General features: G+C 39.5%; 1 protein-coding gene and 1 pseudogene across 1 annotated transcript; both read right to left on the bottom strand.

Annotated features, from left to right (window-relative positions):
- Window positions 1-4212: 4212 nt before the first annotated feature.
- Window positions 4213-7101, bottom strand: LOC141605468 (putative oxidoreductase At4g09670). Its single transcript, XM_074424250.1, has 2 exons — window positions 6527-7101; window positions 4213-4965 (listed from the first exon to the last, which is right to left on the bottom strand). The coding sequence occupies exons 1-2, from the start codon at window positions 6995-6997 to the stop codon at window positions 4348-4350; spliced, it is 1089 nt and encodes a 362-aa protein (XP_074280351.1). The 5' UTR covers window positions 6998-7101; the 3' UTR covers window positions 4213-4347.
- Window positions 7102-17674: 10573 nt separating this feature from the next.
- LOC141605467 (putative oxidoreductase At4g09670) lies at window positions 17675-22735 on the bottom strand (annotated as a pseudogene).
- Between the last annotated feature and the right edge of the window lie 540 nt (window positions 22736-23275).

Here is a 23275-nt window from a genome sequence, read left to right as displayed (position 1 = left end):
ACGCGGCTGACCTCTTTGGCAGAATTTTGAGCTGATAAGAAGCAAGGAAACGTAAGAACAAAAGCTTATAGCTCAAAATGTAAACGACTCTCCGCCAAAGAAGCACTCGGCCGAGTATGGCGAGATACTCGGTCGAGTATGGACTACTCGGTCGAGTATCACTGATACTCGGTCGAGTAATCCACTCCAGTAGCCAACGTCAAAAACACAGAAGTCATACTCGGTCGAGTATAGATAGTACTCGGTCGAGTATGCTATAATACTCGTTCGAGTAAACATAGCCAATAGCTACTGCTACGCTTTGCTAAACAACACTCGGCCGAGTGCTTGATTACTCGGCCGAGTACTCCCTACTCGGTCGAGTCAGGCCAAAAACGAGTTACTGCTATCCGTAAACATATGCTATACATGCTTTTCTACCAAAATATACATGCAATACATCATTAATCTTTTAAAGCAACGTAATAAACATGTAACATGCCCACACATTTCTACTAAAATCCAAATTAACAAATCTCGCCACGTTTTTCACATGCTACCACATACTACTTCTTCTATCGCATTATCTAACCAATCGAGTTCCAAGTACCACACGCATACATTGACTTGACACTCAACAATTTCCCCCTGGTGACCGGTTTGAGATCGTAAGAGCCTTAGTGCGACTTCGGGACGTCTCCCAAGTCTTTGCGGTAGCTCCAAACAACTCTCCCCGGGTTCATTTTATTTAGACTCCCTAAGTTCATTGGGTTCATTAGTTTTAGGTGCCGGAATCGTCGGCTCTGATACCACTTTGTAACACCCCCTCATACCAAGGTACTTTACCAAGGCTACCCTACCATGAAAGGTTGTTACCATCTCTGTTGCCCGAGGTTAGTATATCAAAAGCAACAATCCAAAACACATTTATTAAAATATGAAAGAATAATGTTTACATCGTCTCAAAGAAATCCCAAACCAAAGTACTGTTATAAAATCAACAACTATAAAAGACAACTAAAACTCTTGACAGCGGAAGCTAAGCTTGTGTGGTGACTCCCCATGACTACCCCAAAGCTAAACGACTAAATCACCTGTCACAATCTGCTCACCATCCCCGAATGGATCACCACAGATTTTACAAAACAACAACGAGGTCATTTACTGAATAATTAAAGTAAGACAAGTACAATAAGGTAATCAGCTGTTCAACACCTATCTCCGTCTCCCAATCACACACCATCACTGACTACACACCGAGATGTGTAGCCCTGCCAGATTACCCATCGCAACAGGTAATCCTCGCTGCCAGTGGGGGACTGCAGTCAATCCCTACCAAATTTCCGCTCATCAACGAGCGATAACCCTGTCCATTAATGTGAACATCCCCTCCCGTGGCGTGTTCCACGGAGGGCGAAACTAGGGCGTGAAGCCACTCCCGCAAATGACTTCACTCAGCCGAGGACGCACCTCGCGAACCATCATCATCATCAATCATCACCACCCAACTCCAACTCCAACACTCCAACAACAACCAGCAGACAAACAATTATACAACAATACTGATACAACAACTACAACAATCACAGTACGACATCAATCTTAATCCAATTAAACAGTAAAACTGAGTAAGGAGACTCTACCTTAGCACAACTGCAAGAAACACAAGTAAGTAATCTAGAACGGCTCATCTACGAAGTCTTCGCCTAAAAACAATCACATAACAACAATCACTATATGCAAAACGCCATTTTTCCCAAATCATAATTAAAGCCGAACCCTAAAGATTAACCAACGAATTATAACGAGGACTTACCGACAATGAAACAAAGGATGAATGCAATTGATAACAATCACACACAAACACTAGGGAGAGAATTAGAGCGTCGTTGAGTGATTAGGTTTTGTAAAAGTGTAATTAGAAACTGATTTACGTTTTTATATAACTCTAATCATTTCCAAATCAAACCGCAGAAATAACACTCGACGGACCGGATACTCGGTCGAGTATAGAGTATACTCGGCCCAGTACCCTCTACTCGGTTGAGTATTCCACATACTCGGCCGAGTGTTCCTGGGCAGTAGCCAATCCAAGATACACGACTTACTTTACTCGACCGAGTAGGCCATACTCGGCCGACTACCAACCTAGGAAAACCGTAGTATTACATAAACGAGTTGTACTAACCGCGCGCAACTTCATGTCCTCCCATTTGAGAACTTGAATATCATCGGGCCTTTTATCTTCAAGAGTCGCATACAACCCGTGTTGTATGAGAACATCCTTTATCATGCTTTGCCACAACGAGAATTTGTTCTTGCCATTGAACAACTCCATCTCGAACTTTGTACCAAAACGTTTCTTCATCGAGTCGTAGCTTTGATACCACTTGTTGGGGGTTTTTGGTACAAATAATATAAAATGCAAAGACTCACAATATTTTGTTATGAGATTATCCCACAACCCAACCCGTATTATTATTCTTAAACCTTAACAGTAATACAATCTCAATCTTTCAACACTTAGCTACACGCTAAGATTTCCAACTATGCTTAACTCGGGATATTAAGCATACACTCTTACTTTCCAACAATGACTAATGACCCTTATTTATATTAAGTGCTAAGTCCTAACTTACCTAGCAACATTAAGAGTCTTAACACTTCCTAACATAACTCCTAATATTTACACTTAGTAACATAAACATCTAATATGTAAATATTAGTAACTTAAGGAAACATAAATCTATACAAATAAAGACTCTATATGTTAAAATCATAATAATGTTGGGGTTACAATTCCCATTTGAAGTTTAATATCCCGATCGAGTTAAGCATAAACTGAAATCTTTATATGACTTAGGACCTATATGTAAAGGTGATTAGTCATGTTGGATAAGTAAGTGAGTAGATGCTTAATATCCCGATCGAGTTTAAGCATAGACTGAAATCTTAACGAGTAGCTAAGTGTTGGAGGATTGAAATTGTATTATTGTTAGTGTTTGAATAATAATACAAGGTTAGATTGTGGTTGAGTCCATAATAAAATATTGTGAATTTTTATATTTTATATTATTTGTACTAAAAACCTCAACATATAGATATAGTACAACTTTTTAATTAGGCAACAAGGAGGCAGTTGTATAAAAGTTGAAACACACGTGTACTATTTACGAATACAAGTTTTCTGATCATAAAAATTGATGACGGAAATAATAAAATGATCAACGGAAGAACCATACGGGATAAGTTTACGTAGTTATTATCCATGCAACTCCAAAGTCGCATGATGTGTAAATTATTAGCTAAAGTCGTTTTCATGTTCCAACTAATTCGTAACTAATTTGACTCCAATTAGCAACGACGATCTATCTTTATAATATCACTGCCGAGTAGCGATTATACATTTATACTAGCGTCTTCAGTATATCAAATTAGCACGTTGATTAATGTTCGTGACATTATTTATTTCTCTATCCATCTCCGTTATTTGTTTATTTTTGATTTGGCACAAAGACGAGAGAAAGAGAAGGAGACCATTTGTGAGTTGTATTATTGAGTGACAAGTTGACAATACGTTATGTAAATAATCAAATTACAGCCCCATAAAATATATATTCCCAATATGAAAACTAAAGAAATGAATGATCAAATTCCTATAAATAAAATAAGTAAACAAATGACCATCAGAAACAAATCTTGGGCCATGCATTGTTTGTTTATAATATATGCAAGTTCAATTTCTATACATGATCCAGAGAGTACAGCAGTATAACTGTATAAGTACTATTAGTAGATATCCTTCTTGATCGTAAATCTTTTTATTTATAGTGAGGGGTGCTACCAACTTTCTCTTTCCGACCTTCTCTCCAACCTTCTCCCTTCACCCTCTTACAACCGATTAAATTAATATATATCAGGTGGGTCACACAAGACAAATAGAAGAAGCAAAATAAATGATATTTTAATCGATTGTGAGAGGAGAAGGTTGGAAGGAGAAGGTAGATAATATTCCTCTAGTTGTAAATATATTGTCGTATATGCGGTTATGTATCCAGCTATTTTTTTAACTAGGAAACTTTATGTTGAGGAAACGTTTTGTAAACCCAATGCGGGAAGAGTCCCACTCAACAACGATGATACTAGGAAGTTAAGGAACAAATTCAGCTATTTTCGGGTCACTTTAGGTCGTTAAGGTTCTCGGGTTAATTCAATGTTTCAAACAAATTCAGGTACCCTGATAATGAATGTTTCTATTGACCATAATTATAAAGAGTGTAGATCTATTTTTGTTCTACAGAATTCAAGCATTGAGCTGATCAACTATTATTAACAATTCACCAAATAGGAAGAGTACTTTTAATGGCATCAATAAACCTCCACAGGCTCAAAACCTCGGTCAATGGAGGCTACCACGGCATCAATCACAAGTTGTGTCTTCCTTGTAAGGGTCGGCCACTTCTTCTCCGGTGACAAACCTAGCCTCTTTATACCGTCGACCAAACTCGAGAACTCCTTCACCATACCAGCTTCTTGGGGAAGATCTGTATTTACAATGTGCTCAGTCGGCTTTTTGTTCCACTCCAAATCCATGTCAGTGAACCAACCATCAGACATCGTGGAAAATGAAGCCGACTTTTCCTCAAATGGGACGACAAAATCATTGACGTGTAATGTTCCATTTGTGCCGACAACTGATATATCCATGGTCAAGTGGGAGAGGAAGGAGCAATGGAAGGTTCCAACTGTACCGTCTTCCCAGTGGAGAGAAGCTCCACAAGATAAGATCACACCAGCTTTGTTCTTTACAGGGTTTTTCAAAGCAGTCACAACTTTGGGCAGTTGATAGTTGGCCGCAAACAAGCTTGCCCTGATGCAATACCAGCCAACATCCCCAAGTGCACCAAGAGAATCAAGCTCAGGTTTGACTCGAATATCGTTTTTGAGGAAATTGTCGTCTGCAAAAAAGCTGAAGTGCACTTGAATCTGAAAAATATGAGACGAATTAGACCAAGGCCTCACAAACATACAGCAATATTTCACCACTGAGGAACACCATACGCCCAACCTTGTGCACAACTTGGATAGTTTTTAAAGACCGTATGTCCGTATCACTTGATTATTTATGGTCTGTTTTGGCAAGCCATGGACATGTCATATAACTAAAATACCCTTGATTTTCCACAGAAACCAACCTATGTGATAAGGGGAACCACTTTAACATGGGTATAGTATAATGGTAACATAACTGCTCAAAAAGTTCCACAAGCTCATCTGTGTGTGACTCTTAAAAGTCTGTCCCCAAAGACAACGTAAACAGTCAGATGAAACACAACAGATACTATCTGTCGAGGAAACATCAAACTACCTCCAACTAATCCGTAATCTGATTTTCCACTCAAAGAAGATAAACAAGCAACTTCAATGAATCACAAATATCAGCGAAGCTGTAATTAGTTGGTTCAAAAATTGTTCCACTATTAAAGATAAACTGATCCATAGTAGAACATGGAAAAAACGAACAAGGATGCAGCAAAGTCGCATGCTTGAGGCATTGGCATATCACAGAACCAAGACATTTTTCCTACTTTACTATTCCAGTTCACTATACAGAATTTGAGAGTTATAGTTTAACAAATTTAACAAAGAACGTGTTGATTATGTGACATTTGTCACTGAAAATTCAATTCATAGGCCGTTCGTACCTTTCTGCTTGTTAGGAATTTTCTTTTCAAATTGATCTATTACTGTTTTCAAAGAAAGGAGTTTAAGAAAGATATAGCAAAGAGACGTGTTTAGGAGTCCACATGCTACAGAGACCCTTCCCAACCAGGAAGCAAACTTCGGTCTCACCCAACAAGATATGACTCAGTCAAAAAATGTGAGCGCCCCTGCACCGGCTTTGTAGAGCGAAAGCGAAATTGGAACCGCTGGTTCATAGGAAGGCGCTACAAGTCTTGGTCTAAGAGAGCACATAAAGAAGAAGCTTTCGCTCTAATGAGGCTCAAATGATTCCTTCCATACCTTTACCACATCCACACTCTACTCCATTTTGTTAATATACATGCCTTAACAGTATGCTAGAGGAACACATTCACCAACATTAATCTTTCAAAAGAAATAGCATTTCTAGCTCAAGGCTCAATTCAGCCTAGTGTACTCCGAAACCAAGTGAACCAAAAGTCCAAAACTTACTGTCAGAAAACAAGTGTTACTTAGCCTAAAACATGAACTCCAGTAAATGTGACAGTCCACAGACTAGCCAACATCCTTGAAAATAGCAATCGATATCTTGATCATTATCCACAATAATTACTGTCCAAGTCCACACCTTACTTAAACTTGAATATGAATTGTTTTCAAATGTTTCATTCCTAGCATCCCCGAAAACAACTACTCCATATACTTTATATTTCAACAAATTCCCATCTCTAGGAATACACAGTCCTAGCAAACTTCCTGTTCTTATTTCCGAAACGAAATGGTTATTTACTCATATAAAAGTTAAACAAATGACTGAGACGGAAAAGAGAAAAGGAGGACTCACAGACTTAAGAGGACCAAAACGGTGAGGATCCCTCAAAAAGTGATCCATAGCAAGAGTCCTAGGATGATGCATCCACATAGTACCATCCATAAACTGGACCCCACACTCATCACAAGCAGCAATAATCACATCCAACTCGGAGACATTAAGAGCAGCAGGCTTCTCAAGGAGGACATGCTTTCCTTTTCGGGCGGCGGCGACGGCCCATTGGATGTGGAGCGAGGTAGGGAGGGGGATGTACACTGCGTCCACCTCTGGGTCGTCTAGAACGGCGTCGTATGAGCCGTAGAGTTTGGTGGTAGGAGGGTAGCCGTTGGATTGGGCGAAGGATTGGGCTTTGGTGATGGAACGGCTGCCGATGGCGTGGAGGGTTGCGTTTGGGGAGAGCTTGATTGCTCGGGAGAGTTTTCGGGCTATGTCCGCGCAGCCTAGGATTCCGAAACGGATTTTTACGGGTTCGGAGCTACCCATTGGTGGATGCTGGGTTGACTGGTCAAGTGCTGATTTTGTGTGGTGTGGGGAGTGAGACACAGGAGGAGATGATGATTTTTGAGTGACCCCCCGCTTTCAAAAGTATGGACATAAAACGTTTCTTTCTTTTTATTTTTTTCATCAATATTTTTTTTTTTTTTTTAATAATGCTATTTCTGAAAAGATTTCAGTTGTTAATTATTTTTTTTTTAAATATTTTTATCCGATAGGTCCACGTTAGTAATTTATTTTTGAGTAAATCCGAATTATAAATAACTCTTTTATATATTCAATTTTTTTAAAATAATTCTCTTTTATAAATTTTTATCCAAATAATCACCATTTTTTTTAAATAGCTCCCTCCTATTCTAAATACCTTCCTCCAAGTTTGACGTTATTATCATACTGATGGCGGTGATCAACTGGTCCCTAAAAGTCACACCTAAAGGATATGTTTGAGAGATGTGATTATGGAAATGTAATCATATTGATGCTTTATATGACTAAAAAGTTAGTTCATATAATTGACTAAACAGTTAGTCAACGTGTTGATGAGACGATTATTTAATGCCGATAGCTGAGACGAATTAACTGTCAATTCGTAAATTGAATATAATAAGTTATATTTAATTAATGTATATAATGTCAGCTTGGACGAATTAATTTGTTAATTCGTAATTAAATGTAATCGGTTATATTTAATAAGCTAATTATAAATATGTGATATTTATAATTAAAGTATATATTATACGAGATTGTCATAATAAATTATTACAAACCGGTATTAATAAATCCACTGCAAGCTGTTATATGTAGACTTATTAATACGGAATAAATTAAATGACAATTGATGAATTATACACTTTATATACATTTTGTAAACTACTAAAAATAAGAAGATTTAATCACCTTATTTTGGTAGGTGACAAAAACCGAAAATAAAAAGAAATATCCTCTTATTGTTTTGGTTGAATTGGGCCGAAATTAGGAGAGTAAAAATCTCCCCCATTGACTTCTCTTTTTCGGTTAGAATAAGAGAAGTAGGGAGCTCATTTTTCTACCCTAATCATTCTAACCTAATCTTGCCTCTCATCAAAACACAAAAATCGAAAAACCCTAAAAATTTACAGAAAATTGGGGATCGATTCTAGCAAGAAGAAAAGGGCATATCTCATATCATCTTGGGTGCAACTGATAGGTGACTATCATTGCGATATTGTTCTTAGGCCGATTTTGCTAGGACCGAAGGTTGATTTCTTAATTCTCTACCCTTTTGTTTATGTAATTTATTTTATGACTCGCATTCATCATTATAAATCGTTATAATCCTTATATTTAACGATCTAAGGTAAAGTCAACGGTCAACAATAAACGGCCTGATAGGTACTGAACAGGTCCTCTCTGTGATACTACGGATTTATGAGTCTCTGGGTACTCTATCGAGTAGGCCTTACTCTGTCGAGTAAGGGTGTGTGGCGTCTTAAAAATAGTTTCTGACCTGTTGGGTACTCGATCGAGTAACGTAGATACTCGATCGAGTAAGGGGGCACTCGATCGAGTACCTCAGCTACTCGATCGAGTAGCCGGTTTACGGAGGTTGATTTGTCGGGTTTTGTTAATAATGCGATTAAGTATATAATAACTTCCGTCACTTTTCTTTAAACACTTTTAAACCTAATCACTTTCAAAAAGAGAAATCAAACTACGTTCTTCGCATCAATCGCATTGTTGGCAAATCCCGGAGCTTGGAAGGTCGGATTTTACCTTTCTTTATACCGTTGTAATCCTTGCGTCGAGGGTAAGATCTATGTACCGTTTTTATAGTATTTCGTTAAAGTTAGTTAAACCCTAATATTGGGATTTGGGGGTTTTGTTGTATTTTGTGATTGGTAGTGATTATATGTTTGTATGTTAGGAGGAGGAATCGTAGAGGAAGCGTTTTGATATCAGCTGTGAGATCGTCTGATTGTGTTGTGCTTTCCAGGTAGGGTTTCCCTACTCAGTATTAGTCCCATAATGCATTGTTGGTGTTGTGTAATTGTTGATTATTATCGTATTGGTATTATGACGGTTGTTGATTGATTGCTGTATGATGGTTGTGATTGTTTGTCTCTGGTCTCGAGATGCGTTCTCGGCTGAGTGGAGTCACTTGCGGGAGTGGCTTCACGCCCTAGTTTCGCCCTCCGTGGAACCCGCCACGGGAGGGGATGCGCACATTAATGGGACAGGGTTATCGCTCGGTATGATGAGCGGAGATTTGGTGGGTACGGTTGCGGCCCCCCACTGGCAGGGCTGATCCAGTGGACAGTCGGTGACCGAGATTGATTGGAGTGGGTGATTGTGTGTGATTTGCTTGAGTGTGTTGTTTCTTATCTTGTTGGTTATATAAATTGTGTGATTAGTATCGACCCCGTTTAATGTTTTAAAATCGTGGTGATCCATTCGGGGATGGTGAGCAGTTATTGAGCAGGTATGAGTCGAGTTACTGGGATAGCTGGGATGTGCCACCGTCTGATGATAGAAGTCTTCCGCTGTAGCTTTAGTAGTTTAATAAACATTTCAGTTAGCTTATTAGACACTTGGTTTGAGAACTTGTATTCGTATTTTGGATTTGGTTTTGGATTGTAACCTTTCACTAAAGTATTACTATTTAAATGTTTATTGTCTGATGAATATCATTGCCTCGGGTAACCGAGATGGTAGCATCTTTATACCTGAGTGGTCCTGGTAAGGCACTTGGAGTATGGGGGTGTTACAAAATGGTATCAGAGCGACGATCCTGAAACCTGTAACCAATGAATCTAATGAACATAGGGAGTCAATTAAAAATGAACTCGGGGTAAAGGTTGTAGGAGCTAATGCAAAGGCTTGAGAGACGTCCTAAAGTCGCGAACTCGCCCTACAATTTTGAACCGGTCACATGGGGGGTATGTGTCAAGGTCGAATGTGATGTTTGGTAGCTTGTATGTGGATGTGATGATGTATGTTGTAATTGTTGGATGTTTGGAGTAGAAGTTTAGATTGTAAATGAAAGGTTGGTGAAGTATATAGAACTGTTATTTGAACAAGAAGCATGTTGGATGTTTACTAAGTGGCGTTTGATAATATGATATAGTTGTTTTGTTGATCATATGAAAAGCTTGGTAGGATTGCATGCTTAACCATATTATATGTCGAGTTTATAAAGTTGCATAGTATGTTGGGATATGTGAGATAACATGTGGGTAGTACATACGAGTCAGCATGACTCGATCGAGTAAGGGGGTACTCGATCGAGTAGGTGAGATACTTGGTCGAGTGGGTCTGACTCGATCGAGTGGGTATTTGACGTTTTTACAACCAGAATCGTGGTTTTTGGGTACTCGATCGAGTACATAGGGCACTCGATCGAGTAGGGGGTCACTCGATCGAGTAGTTATGCTACTCGGTCGAGTATGTTAGAGATCAGGAGGTCTGTTTGGGGTCTGATGTCGAGGCACTCGATCGAGTATGTTGGGCACTCGATCGAGTAGCCTCTACTCGATCGAATAGGTTTAGGCACTCGATCGAGTGTGTTCTGGGCAGTCCGCTTTCGTGTTTTGAGGTTTTAGTGCGTATGTTTATATCTACCCTTTCTTATATAGTTTCAAGATGCCGCCCAAGAGAAACGCTTTGTATGCGAGAGCTGAGACCATGAACATAGATGATATCGTTAAGATGTTGGAGCATCAAGATGCTCCTACAGAGGCCTTAAAGAAAGTGGGAAAGGACAAGGAGGTTGATCACTCTAAGATCAGTCTTTATATAGCGAGGTTTAACCCAAAAGAGTACAAGGGAACTGGGGAACCAAACCTTCTTGACAACTGGCATCGTGAGATGGAGAACATACTAGACCTGGTTCACTGTCCTGATGAGATGAGAGTAGAACAAGTTGCGTTCTACCTAAGGGAAGCAGCTGGCGAGTGGTGGGATAAGGTGAAAGTGAGTGCTAGGGAGATGTATGCGAACCAGGGCTTACCTGTTATACCTTGGGAAGAGTTTCGGAGGGCTATGAGGAAAGAGTGTACCGGAACAAGTGAGGAGTAAGCTGAGAGTGGAGTTTGGTGGGTTTAAGATGACATCTGACATGCCTGTGGCTGAGTACTACAAGCAGTTTAATGAGAAGTCTAGGTATGCTGAGGATATGGGTTTGAGTGAGGAGAATCTGGCGCTGAGGTTTGAGAGGGGGTTGACCCCTAAGATCATGGATAAGCTACCCGTGGGAGTCCTTACTGATGTTAAGGAAGCTTATAAGAGGGCTGGGAGAGCTGAGAGGTTGGTGGAGATGGCTCAGGAGAGAGTGGGTGAGAAAAGAAAGGCTGAGAGTGAGGGTGGTGGCCAATCTAGTCACAAGAAAGGCAACCACAATCAAGCTATAGGGTTTTCTTCTGGGTCAGGGTTCAGTGCTGGGGCTTCCTTTGGGCGTGGCCGTGTAAGTGGTAGTGGTAGTTGGGGGATGACCTGCTATGGCTGTGGCGGTGTAGGCCACAAGAGACATGAGTGCACGAGTATGCCTGGAGCTTTTCAGGGATCGGCTCGGGGGAGCTATTCTCAGGGACCTGCACAGAGTTATGCGAGCAATAGACCGTCTAGGTCATGGTCTAACCGGGGAAGTCAGAGCTATCGGGGTGGAGGTAACCGCAATGGCGGTAATTCTTATCAGAAACCAGCTACGAACAACAACAACAATTAGGGGTCGGGTGCTAAGCCGACCACATTAGCCAGTACTGTCCAGGGAGGTGGACAGAAGACCAGTGGAAGGCTGTTCATGATGGACAAGAAAGCAGCTGAGGATGATGCACATGTTATCACTGGTACTTTTCTTGTTAACGGTATTCATACCTTTGTTTTGTTTGATTCGGGGGCGTCTCAGTCGTTTGCATCTTCGAGTCATGTTAAGGGTTTGGGTTTGAGGGTATATGAGTCTGTAAGTGAGAAAGTTTTTATACCTTCGGGTGAGTCTGTATCATGTGGGAGGTTGTATAGAGATGTGTCTATGATAGTTGGGCAAGTTGATCTACCTGTAGACTTGCTAGAGTTTCCTTTTGACGGTTTTGAGATGATAGTCGGGATGGATTGGTTGGGAAAGTATAAAGCTAAGATAAACTGTCATCAAAAGAAAGTGTCTTTGAGAGGTCCTAAGGGTGTTAGTGTGTCATATCGTGGGTTTGTGGTCAAACCCAAAGTTAAGTTGATTGCAGCTGTCACCTTGAAGTCTTATCTGAGGAAGGGATGCCCTTTGATCTTATGCCATGTGAGAGATGACCGGATAGAGAGTCCGACGAGTTGATCGATACCAATGGTGGGAGAGTTTGCGAGATGTCTTTCCGGAGGAGATTAGGGGTTGCCACCGAAGAGGGAGATAGATTTCAAAGTTGAGTTGAAACCGGGGACGGGGCCAATCTCTAAGGCACCGTACCGGATGGGTCCTAAAGAGATGGAGGAGCTCAGGAAACAGTTTGATGATCTGATAGAGAAGGGATACATTAGACCTAGTGTATCGCCGTGGGGAGCACCAGTTCTTTTTGTGAAGAAGAAAGATGGGAGTTTGAGGTTGTGCATAGATTACAGAGAGCTGAAACGAGTGACGGTGAAGAACAAGTATCATTTGCCAATGATAGATGACCTGTTTGATCAGTTGAGTGGTGCATCAGTCTTTTCCAAGATTGATTTGAGGTCGGGGTACCATCAGGTGAAGATTAGAGAGGTGGACATACCAAAGACAGCTTTCACGTCGAGGTATGGCCATTATGAGTATGTGGTGATGCCGTTTGGGTTATCTAATGCAAATTTGTGTTTATGGATTTGATGAACAGAATCTTCAGACAGTTTTTGGACAAGTTTGTGGTGGTGTTTATCGATGACATCTTAGTCTACTCCAAGACTAAGGAGGAACATGAGGAGCATCTGAGGATTGTGTTGCAGACTTTGAGGGAGCATGAGTTATATGCTAAGCTGTCCAAGTGTGAGTTCGATTAGAGAAAGTTGCTTTTTGGGGCATGTGATCTCTAAGGAGGAGTAGTTGTGGATCGGCAAAGATTGAGGCGGTGACAAAGTGGGAAGTACCAAAGAATGTTTCTTGAGATCGGGAGTTTCTTGGGTTTATTTGGATACTACAGACGGTTCATGAAAGATTTCTCCAAGATAGCTAGACCTATGACAGCTTTGATGAGGAAAGAGAACAGGTTTCGTTGGGATGAGAGTTGTGAGACGGCGTTCCAAACATTAAAGGAGCGTTTGACCACAGCTCCTATCTTAGCATTGCCTGAAGGGATCGAGAACTTTGAGGTTTATACAAATGCCTCAAAGAATGGGTTGGGATGTGTGTTGATGCAGAACGGTAAGGTGATTGCCTATGCTTCTAGGCAATTGAAGCCGTATGAAGAGAACTACCCTACACATGATCTAGAGTTGGGTGCAGTGGTGTTTGCTCTCAAGATTTGGAGACATTACCTTTATGGGGCGACCTTTAAGGTATTTTCGGATCACAAGAGTCTCAAGTACATATTCACTCAAAAGGAGTTGAACATGAGACAGAGGAGGTGGATGAAGCTGATTGGCGATTATGACATGGATATCATCTACCATGAAGGGAAAGCCAATGCTGTTGTAGATGCCTTGAGCAGGAAGAGTGTACATTCTTTGTGTACAGCTCTATCTTTGATGAGGTTGAGAGATGAGGTGGGGAGGTTTGGGATACATATGATGCAGAGAGGGGATGCCGTGGGAGATTTGACAGTACAGCCTGATCTTTATGATGATATTCGAGGTAAACAGGCTTTGGATCCTAAGATGGTTGAGTGGAGAGCTGGGGTAGATAAAGGCACAGTGTCTCGATTCTCTATTCATACAGATGGTAGTTTGAGGTTCGATGGTAGGTGATGTGTCCCTAATGATGAGGAGCTGAAAAAGACTATCATGACAGAGGCACATTGTACACCATATTCAGTACATCCAGGTGGTGACAAGTTGTACAAGGACTTGAAGAACACGTTTTGGTGGCCTGGGATGAAGAAATAAACAGGTGAGTTTGTGGCCCGTTGTTTGACATGCCAGAGAGTTAAAGGGGAACAGCGACGACCACAAGGTAAGATTCAGTCTTTAGAGGTACCTGAGTGGAAGTGGGAATCCATTTCTATGGATTTTATCGTGGGTTTGCCGAAGAGTCAACAGGGTAACAACATGATATGGGTAATAGTGGATCGACTGACCAAGTCAGCTCACTTTGTGCCAATGAAAGATACATGGACTAAAGCACAATTAGCTATGGCTTATCGGAAGAATGTGCTTAAGTTACATGGAGTCCCTAAGGACATAGTATCTGACAGAGATGTGAGATTTATCTCAAGGTTTTGGAAAGAGTTGCAGGAATCTTTGGGAACAACTTTGAAGATGAGTACAGCATTTCATCCTGCGACAAACGGTCAGACTGAGAGAACGATCAAGACTCTTGAGGATATGTTACGAGCTTGTGTGATGGACTTTGGTGGTAGCTGGGAACAGAGGTTGGATTTGATAGAGTTTTCTTACAACAACAGATATCACACTAGTATTGGCATGACACCGTTTGAGGCTTTATATGGGAGAAGATGTAGGAGTCCGATTTGTTGGGACGACAGTGCTGAGGCAGTGGTTCTAGAACCAGAGATGGTACATGAGATGGTTGAACAGATTAAGATAATCAGGGAACGGATGAGAGTAGCTCAGGATAGGCAAAAGAGTTATGCAGATCTACATCGCCGGGATATAGAGTTTCAGGTTGGGGATAAGGTTCTTCTGAAAGTGTCTCCTATGCGTGGGGTTATGAAATTTGGGAAGAAAGGCAAGCTGAGTCAGAAGTTCTTCGGGCCTTATGAGATCTTAGAGCGGGTTGGAGAGGTTGCATATCGTCTGGCTTTACCAGCTGCGTTAGAGAGAGTGCATAATGTGTTTCATGTATCTCAGTTGCGGAAGTATGTGAGTGACCCGTCACATGAGCAGAGAGCTTAGATCTAGATGAGTCCTTATCATATCTTGAGGTACCTAAGCAGATTCTTGACCGTTAGGTTAGGAAGACTAGGAGTGGTGAGACAGTTTTGCTTAAGATCCTTTGGTCTAACCACGAGACTGAGGAAGCTACATGGGAGGCAGAGGAGGCCATGAGAGAGCGTTACCCTTTCCTTTTTGATCAGGTATGTATGGTTACGGGGACGTAACCTTGTTTCTTTTAGGGGGTAGGAGATGATCACAAAGAGTTTTTAAGAGTTTTTACACCCTTTTTATGTTATGTCGGTATGTTTGTTGTGGTTGAGTCGGGTTGAGTTTGGGTTATTAACATGTTTTATGTTGAGTTTTGTTTTGGTTGTTGAGTCGGGAGTGTTGTATTGTGTCTTTGTTTTGTTGTGGTTTGAACTTCGGGGACGACGTTCTTTTTAAGAAGGGAAGACTGTGATACTACGGATTTATGAGTCTCTGGGTACTCTATCGAGTAGGCCTTACTCTGTCGAGTAAGGGTGTGTGGCGTCTTAAAAATAGTTTCTGACCTGTTGGGTACTCGATCGAGTAACGTAGATACTCGATCGAGTAAGGGGGCACTCGATCGAGTACCTCAGCTACTCGATCGAGTAGCCGGTTTACGGGGGTTGATTTGTCGGGTTTTGTTAATAATGCAATTAAGTATATAATAACTTCCGTCACTTTTCTTTAAACACTTTTAAACCTAATCACTTTCAAAAAGAGAAATCAAACTACGTTCTTCGCATCAATCGCATTGTTGGCAAATTCCGGAGCTTGGAAGGTCGGATTTTACCTTTCTTTATACCGTTGTAATCCTTGCGTCGAGGATAAGATCTATGTACCATTTTTATAGTATTTCGTTAAAGTTAGTTAAACCCTAATATTGAGATTTGGGGGTTTTGTTGTATTTTGTGATTGGTAGTGATTATATGTTTGTATGTTAGGAGGAGGATTCGTAGAGGAAGTGTTTTGATATCAGCTGTGAGATCGTCTGATTGTGTTGTGCTTTCCAGGTAGGGTTTTCCTACTCAGTATTAGTCCCATAATGCATTGTTGGTGTTGTGTAATTGTTGATTATTATCGTATTGGTATTATGACGGTTGTTGATTGATTGCTGTATGATGGTTATGATTGTTTGTCTCTGGTTCTCGAGATGCGTTCTCGGCTGAGTGGAGTCACTTGCGGGAGTGGCTTCACGCCCTAGTTTTGCCCTCCGTGGAACCCGCCACGGGAGGGGATGTGCACATTAATCGGACAGGGTTATCGCTCGGTATGATGAGCGGGGATTGGTGGGTACGGTGCGGTCCCCACCGGGCGGGGCGATCCAGTGGACGATCGGTGACGGAGATTGATTGGAGTGGGTGATTGTGTGTGATTTTGTTTGAAATGTGTTGTTTCTTGTCTTGTTGGTTATATAAATTGTGTGATTAGTATCGACCCGTTTAATGTTTTAAAAGCGTGGTGATCCATTCGGGGATGGTGAGCGATTATTGAGCAGTATGAGTCGAGTTCTTGGGATAGTGGGATGTGCCACCGTCGATGATAGAAGTCTTCATTTGTAGCTTTAGTAGTTTAATAAACATTTCAGTTAGCTGATTAGACAGTTGGTTTGAGAACTTGTATTCGTATTTTGGATTTGGTTTTGGATTGTAACCTTTCACTAAAGTATTACTATTTAAATGTTTCGTTATTGTCCGATGAATATCATTGCCTCGGGTAACCGAGATGGTAGCATCCTTATACCTGAGTGATCCTGGTAAGGCACTTGGAGTATGGGGATGTTACACTCTCGGTCCACTGTTCGCCTAGAATTCTAATGTAGCTCTCGCCCTAATTTAGACTTGGCAAAATCAACCCGACCCGAAAAGGCTGACCAGAGACCCGGCTAGCCGCACCCGAATGACACCCGAAACCCGAATTAACCCGACTCGACCCGAAAATGACCCGAGCTTTCATAGTCCTGTATTAACCCGACTCGAAATGACCTGACCCGAAACTACCCAACCTGAAAATGACCCGACACAACATAATTTTAATTGGCGCCAAAAGACTTGAAATGCCTTTTTTCTTAATCTTTGACCCGAAAATAACCGACCCGAAAATACCCGATCCGCTTCACCCGAAACAACCCGACCAACAAACCTGAAATGGCCCGACCCGACCCGACCCGAACTACCCGAATATTTTAGAAATCCGAAATGACCCAACACGAATTGGGCCGAACCGAACCCAACCCATTAACCCGATTTGCAAGGTCTACCCTAATTAGAGTATCCTATTGTTCATAACAAGTCTTCGGCTTTTCCAATTTCTCGATCCAGATCAACGTTTAACAAGATGGTCAATTAATTACGTGCACTTAATTAATCAAACCGCTATCATATGCTACGATTAAAAATTCAGAGGGAGTAAACAGCTAGACCTAAAACCCTAACAAATTATATCATAGAACCGCGGATCCCCTAAATCCTAACTTAAGAAGTTTAGCTACGTATAATTAAACTAACTAATTCAACAATAATAATAATAATCGAATTAAACATGATGACGAAGCGTAAATAATATTTGAACATAAAACTTACAACTAATAAAGAAGAAGAAGAAATAAGCAATAAGAATAAATTGCAGAACTAAGAACAATTGAAATTACCGAAATTGAAAGAGAGGGAGTACAAGTTTAGATCCAAAAACAAAGAAGCAAAAGTAACGTTGTAGAGAATTTAACAGTGTAAAAGATGCCCTAATGAAGTTCTCTGTTTTCTTTATATATAAATAGTTGAGAATTATAAATTAAACGACTAATGGCCGAATTAACAAGTTAGCAAACACAGTCTGGTATGAAAATAGTCGATAGACTAAAATTCCAGTCGATTGACTAATCCTCAAAGTGAAACCAGTCAATTGACTAAAGTAAGTTGTCGATCGACTTTTCTGGGAGAACAGCAGCGTCCATCATCACTTTATCACGTTTCCTTACGTCTTCACGCATTCCAAGATGATAATTCCCGAGCTTACTTCACTAGTATCCCGAATGCAACTCTGGGGACGGGTTTTGGCTACTAAATAAGCATAAAACACAAAATAACCCAAAGTAGCCGATTCATGGAAGAATAGTAGCCAGTCGCTACTAAATAAGCATAGAAATGCATGCAAATGAGTAAAGTAAATGTATGAAATAGGCATGCATCAATCCACAATACATTCCCTCTCTCCAATCATCTAACTCCCACTACGATACTTACCTTATTTAATTCATCTCCTTAATTCTAGTGCCCTCCATAAATAGAGAGGGTTATTTTGAATAGGAGCGAGTATTTTATACAAAACAATACCTCTTTATCGAAATTAGACTTAATTTTAATTTTCAAAAAGTCATTTTCCCCTTCATTTTTCTCTTATATAAGATGTTAAATTATTATTTTACTCATTTACTCACTAAGTTGTCCTTTAATATGAAGAGTTTATACCCGATTCTTCTTCCTACATAGTGCATAATTTGAGTGAATTAACAATCAACTTTGTTTATTAGTTTTGAGAGAGGTTTGTAATTGATCAAGGGTTATGAAAATTGAGTAACTCCCTGGCTCAGAAGGAACTCAAGGCTAGTAGGGATTATGTTATAGGTAAGGATAAATCGGTCAAATTATAAAAATAAATTTTGTTCCGATAAAGAGACAATAATTTGTATAAACACATGTTTTAAAAGGAGTTATTTGAATAAAAATTTATAAAAGAGATAATTTCAAAAAATTTATTACATAAAAAAAACACCGTTGAGTGTAAATAGTTTCATTTCAACACTATTTTGTTAAATATTTAAAAAAAAAAACATTATATTGAAAAAAATTCGGATATTCACATGTGATTGAGTGATTTTCTCGATGGACAGTGCTAGCGTGACATCGGGTGGTACACAAATTCGGTACCATCCTAATTAAATTAAAATAATCTAATAATTATAAATGTTAAAATTAGTTGAGATTTATGCGTACAATATAGAGGGGCAGAAAAGTAATCTTATCCTATGTTATTTCTATTGCCAAGAGCCCAAGATTAACGCTGAATTTAGATCAAGTAGTCTTTCGCTTGTTTTGTTCTCATACAAGGTTTATACATAGTACAATCATACATTCATACTCATCCAACCTTTATTCCTTATACAACTATACAAGGTTCATAAGCTTCTGATCATGGAGTTCAAATATTAAATAGGAAAAGAGCTATAATTAACTACTACAAGCAAACAATTCTTCAACCATGAATTTAATGAAATGTTAAGTGTACTTTGCATAGTTTTGCTCGTCTATGCGGAAAAAAAAGTATATTATTAAGCTTACGATCGGTGGCACATGAAAGAGGGGTATGGTGATTGGCGTCGAAGAGCGCTTAATTGAAGATGACACTCGAATGTAGAATTCCATTTCTGCCCTTAGATAAGTGATTTGACATATCTTTTAAAATTATCAAAATGTCATTAAATTTACAAAATTACTCTCGGTGTTACCCAAAATCGGTCACACCAGGTGTTACTATCTCATTTTTCTTTTTTAATTGTACTTGTTCATTTTTCAAAAGCACAACATAGGTCTCACAGACAAGTAATATCCATTTTAAGCTACGGATAAAACGTGACCATTTTACGTTACTACAAAGTTTAAATGTAAATGTTTGCAAGTGATGGTCAAATGGTCAAATTGAAAGGTACATCATTATATTCAAGGTTATTATACATTTAAAATAAAGAGTTGAATTCTAATTAAATTTATATGAGTATAATTTTCAAATAAATACCTTTGTAAGTTTGGATCGGTTTTAAGCTAGTTGGTGCCAATAAACCTCAACGAGCACAAAACCTTGGTCGATGGAAGCTACCACGGCATCAATCACAAGTTGTGTCTTCCTTGTAAGCATCGGCCATCTCTTCTCTGGTAACAAACCAAGTCTCTTTATCCCATCAACCAAATTCGAGAACTCGTTCACCATATGAACTTCTTGGGGAAGAGCCGTATTTACAACGTGCTCGGTTGGTTTTTTGCTCCATTCCAACTCCATGTCAGCGAACCAACCATCGGACAACGTGGAAAAATAAGCCGACTTCTCCTCAAACGGAATGACAAAATCAGTGACATGTAACGTTCCCTTTGTGCCAACAGCTGATATATCCATTGTTAAGTGGGAGAGGAAGGAGCAATGGAAGGTTCCAACTGAACCATTTTCCCAGTGGAGAGAAGCTCCACAAGATAATATCACACCATCCTTGTTTTTAACAGGATTTTTAAAAGCAGTCACAATTTTGGGAAGTTGATAGTTGGCTGCGCAAACAGGCTTGCCCTGATGCAATACCAACCAACATCGCCGAGTGCACCAAGGAAGTTGTCGTTCGCAAGAAAGCTAAAGTGCGTATGAATCTGAAATATATGGGAATGTAATTAGAACATCCAAATGCAAAAACATATACTCCATGGTCTATTGTAATCATTATTTACCTTTGATTAAAATATTTCTCAAAAAAAAATTATTTGTTTTTCGTATATACTCCTTCTATTCCGGTCATTTGTTGTCCTTTTTCATTGTGTGATGTCTTATTCAATTGTTATCCTTTCTATTTTAAGAATGAATTTGATGAGTAATTTGATTATTCACACCCAATTCATTCCACTTGTCATTTAGTAATTGGTTCCCTCCCCTTTCTTTGATCTTTGTGCCAAAACTAAAGGACAACAAATGATCGGGACTGAGGAATAATATGCATATGCATCACTGTAGCAATTTTTGAATGTGGTTTGCCAAGACTGCCTACATTTACATCGTCTTCTTAATTATGCCTTCTTATACTACTCCATTTTATGTTAAGTTTCACCTTTTTCATTTACTCACATAGTCACATATATTGTGACTAGCTTTAGTGATCAACTTAATAATGATTGATATACATTGTGTCGTGTACACTAAAACACATTACAAAATTGTTCTTTAGTTCCTCAATTAATTCCTAACATGTGAAATTTACCTTTCTTTAGATTTAATTTAAACCAAAATTCATTTGTGTTTTTTAACCTCAATTATGCTATAAATTGTATCAATAAATGAAATTAATTAAATGGATGTGATTGGAGGAAACATGTTGCATTAGCTTATAAGTTCTGTAAACTATAATTGTCATACAACTCAAACTTGATACCAACCAAGACTAATTCAAGTATACTTCAAAAATCACTCGAACAAAAATAGGAATAAGCTATTACATATATCCAAACTAAAACATACGATGAATGTAAAATACGATGAATGTAAAATATTTATAGATGAACCATCTCAACCAAAAATCTTAAGGCGATGGTTGAGGCTCAAATATTATATTTATTCTTATTATTACAATGTGAATAAATATAAAATAAAAGCAAAGTGCTTGGGGAATAAGAATCTATTTTGTTTTATCTATCTTTTTTTTGGTGTAAACTGAGGTGTCCACCGTCGACAATAACAGTGTATAATCTCATCGTCGCGTGTACTCTCACGAAGAGATAAACGGCTGACCAAATAGTTTGGTTCATTCCCATTACTAGGTATCGGTACTTGACCCATCCCAAATTTGGGACGAATCTATACATGTGGAAGAGTGTATGTCTATATGAGCAGTGAGGCAAATGTAGGGCCTCAACTTGTGCCTTCCACATATTTATGAGAAGTACATCTTGTGCCCTTACAATCATTAGCACCTACCTATCATACCAAGTATTTTACCAAGTTACCAATTATAGAAGTTATTATAACTATTATCACCAATTGACCAATGGTTAGCTATAAATGTTGTAATTTGTACTACATGCTTGATTTAGAAACATTATCACAAGTTTTTTTTAAATTGATTAGACAAAAGAGAGAAAATAAAGGAGTACTGACAGACTTAAGGTGGCCGAAACGTTGAGCATCTCTCAAAAAGTGATCCATAGCAAGAGTCCTAGGATGATGCATCCACATAGTACCATCCATAAACTGGACCCCACACTCATCGCAAGCGGCAATGATCACATCCAACTCGGATACATTAAGAGCAGCAGGCTTCTCAAGGAGGACATGCTTCCCTTTACGAGCCGCAGCGAGAGCCCATTGGAGGTGGAGGGAGGTGGGGAGTGGAATGTACACTGCATCCACCTCCGGGTCATCCAAGACAGCGTCGTATGAGTCATAGAGTTTGGTGGTGGGAGCATAGCCGTTGGCTTTCGCGTTGGATTGAGCATTGCTAATGGAACGGCTGGCGACAGCGTGGAGGGTGGCGTCTGGGAAGAGGTGGATGGCACGTGAGAGTTTCCTAGCTATGTTCGCGCAGCCTAAGATTCCGAACCGGATTTGGATGGGTAGTGTGGCTTCCGTTGGTGAGTCGGATGTGGTGATTTTATGTGGTGGCGGGAATGAGATGGAGGAGGAGTTAATTATAGAGGAGGGACCCATTGTATACGGAAAAATATGGTTGTGAGCATTATGCGACTTAATAAATATGAAATCTAAGACTAAGGGGTCGTTTGGTTCATGGGGGAATTTATTTCATGTGGGAAGTAGAAATTCACATGAATTGAGTTCCTACATGTAATTCATGGGAAATGCCCAAAACTTGTTTGGTTGCCATCCACGAATTGACACTTCCCATGAAATAAATTCCTGTATGTTGTTTGGTTGGATAACTCAATTCCTATGATTTTTTGTTGTAAATACTATTTTACCCTTTTGCTAAAATTTATTACTTCACCCTTAATTCATATATATGACATACAAAATTTGATCTTAGCTTACAAGATTTAACAACATGAAAAAAATGATTGTCCGGATGTTCCCATTTATTATCAGAAAATCTAATAAAAACAAATTAAAGTAGCATAAATTATAAAAAACTATGTTCCAAATAGTATCCGTCACAAGCTCATGACGGATGATATCGCCACATAAAAGAGATTTTATGAATTAAACAAGGAGGAAAAAAAAATTTGTGTGAAGAAGATGACGGCTGATAGAAGAGTTAAATGGTTGTGTTTTTAATAGGGGTAGAATAGTAAAATATTACTTTAAAAAACACAGGAATTGGGAATGACCAAGGGGGGGCTTGGTCAGCCACTTCCTACATGATGTAGGAATTAGAGTTCCTATGGAACTCTAGATTCCTCCATTTTGAAAAAAAATGGGTAACCAAACAAGAGCCTTAAATCCCAATTCATGGGATTTTGGAATTCCTGTGTTTTTCTGAGGCAACCAAACAACTCCTAAGTTTAT

Source organism: Silene latifolia, chromosome 10, assembly GCF_048544455.1.
Source record: "Silene latifolia isolate original U9 population chromosome 10, ASM4854445v1, whole genome shotgun sequence".
Taxonomy (NCBI): domain Eukaryota; kingdom Viridiplantae; phylum Streptophyta; class Magnoliopsida; order Caryophyllales; family Caryophyllaceae; genus Silene; species Silene latifolia.
The sequence above is the reverse complement of the archived record's forward strand: the minus strand, read 5'-3'. Positions and strand labels throughout refer to the sequence as shown.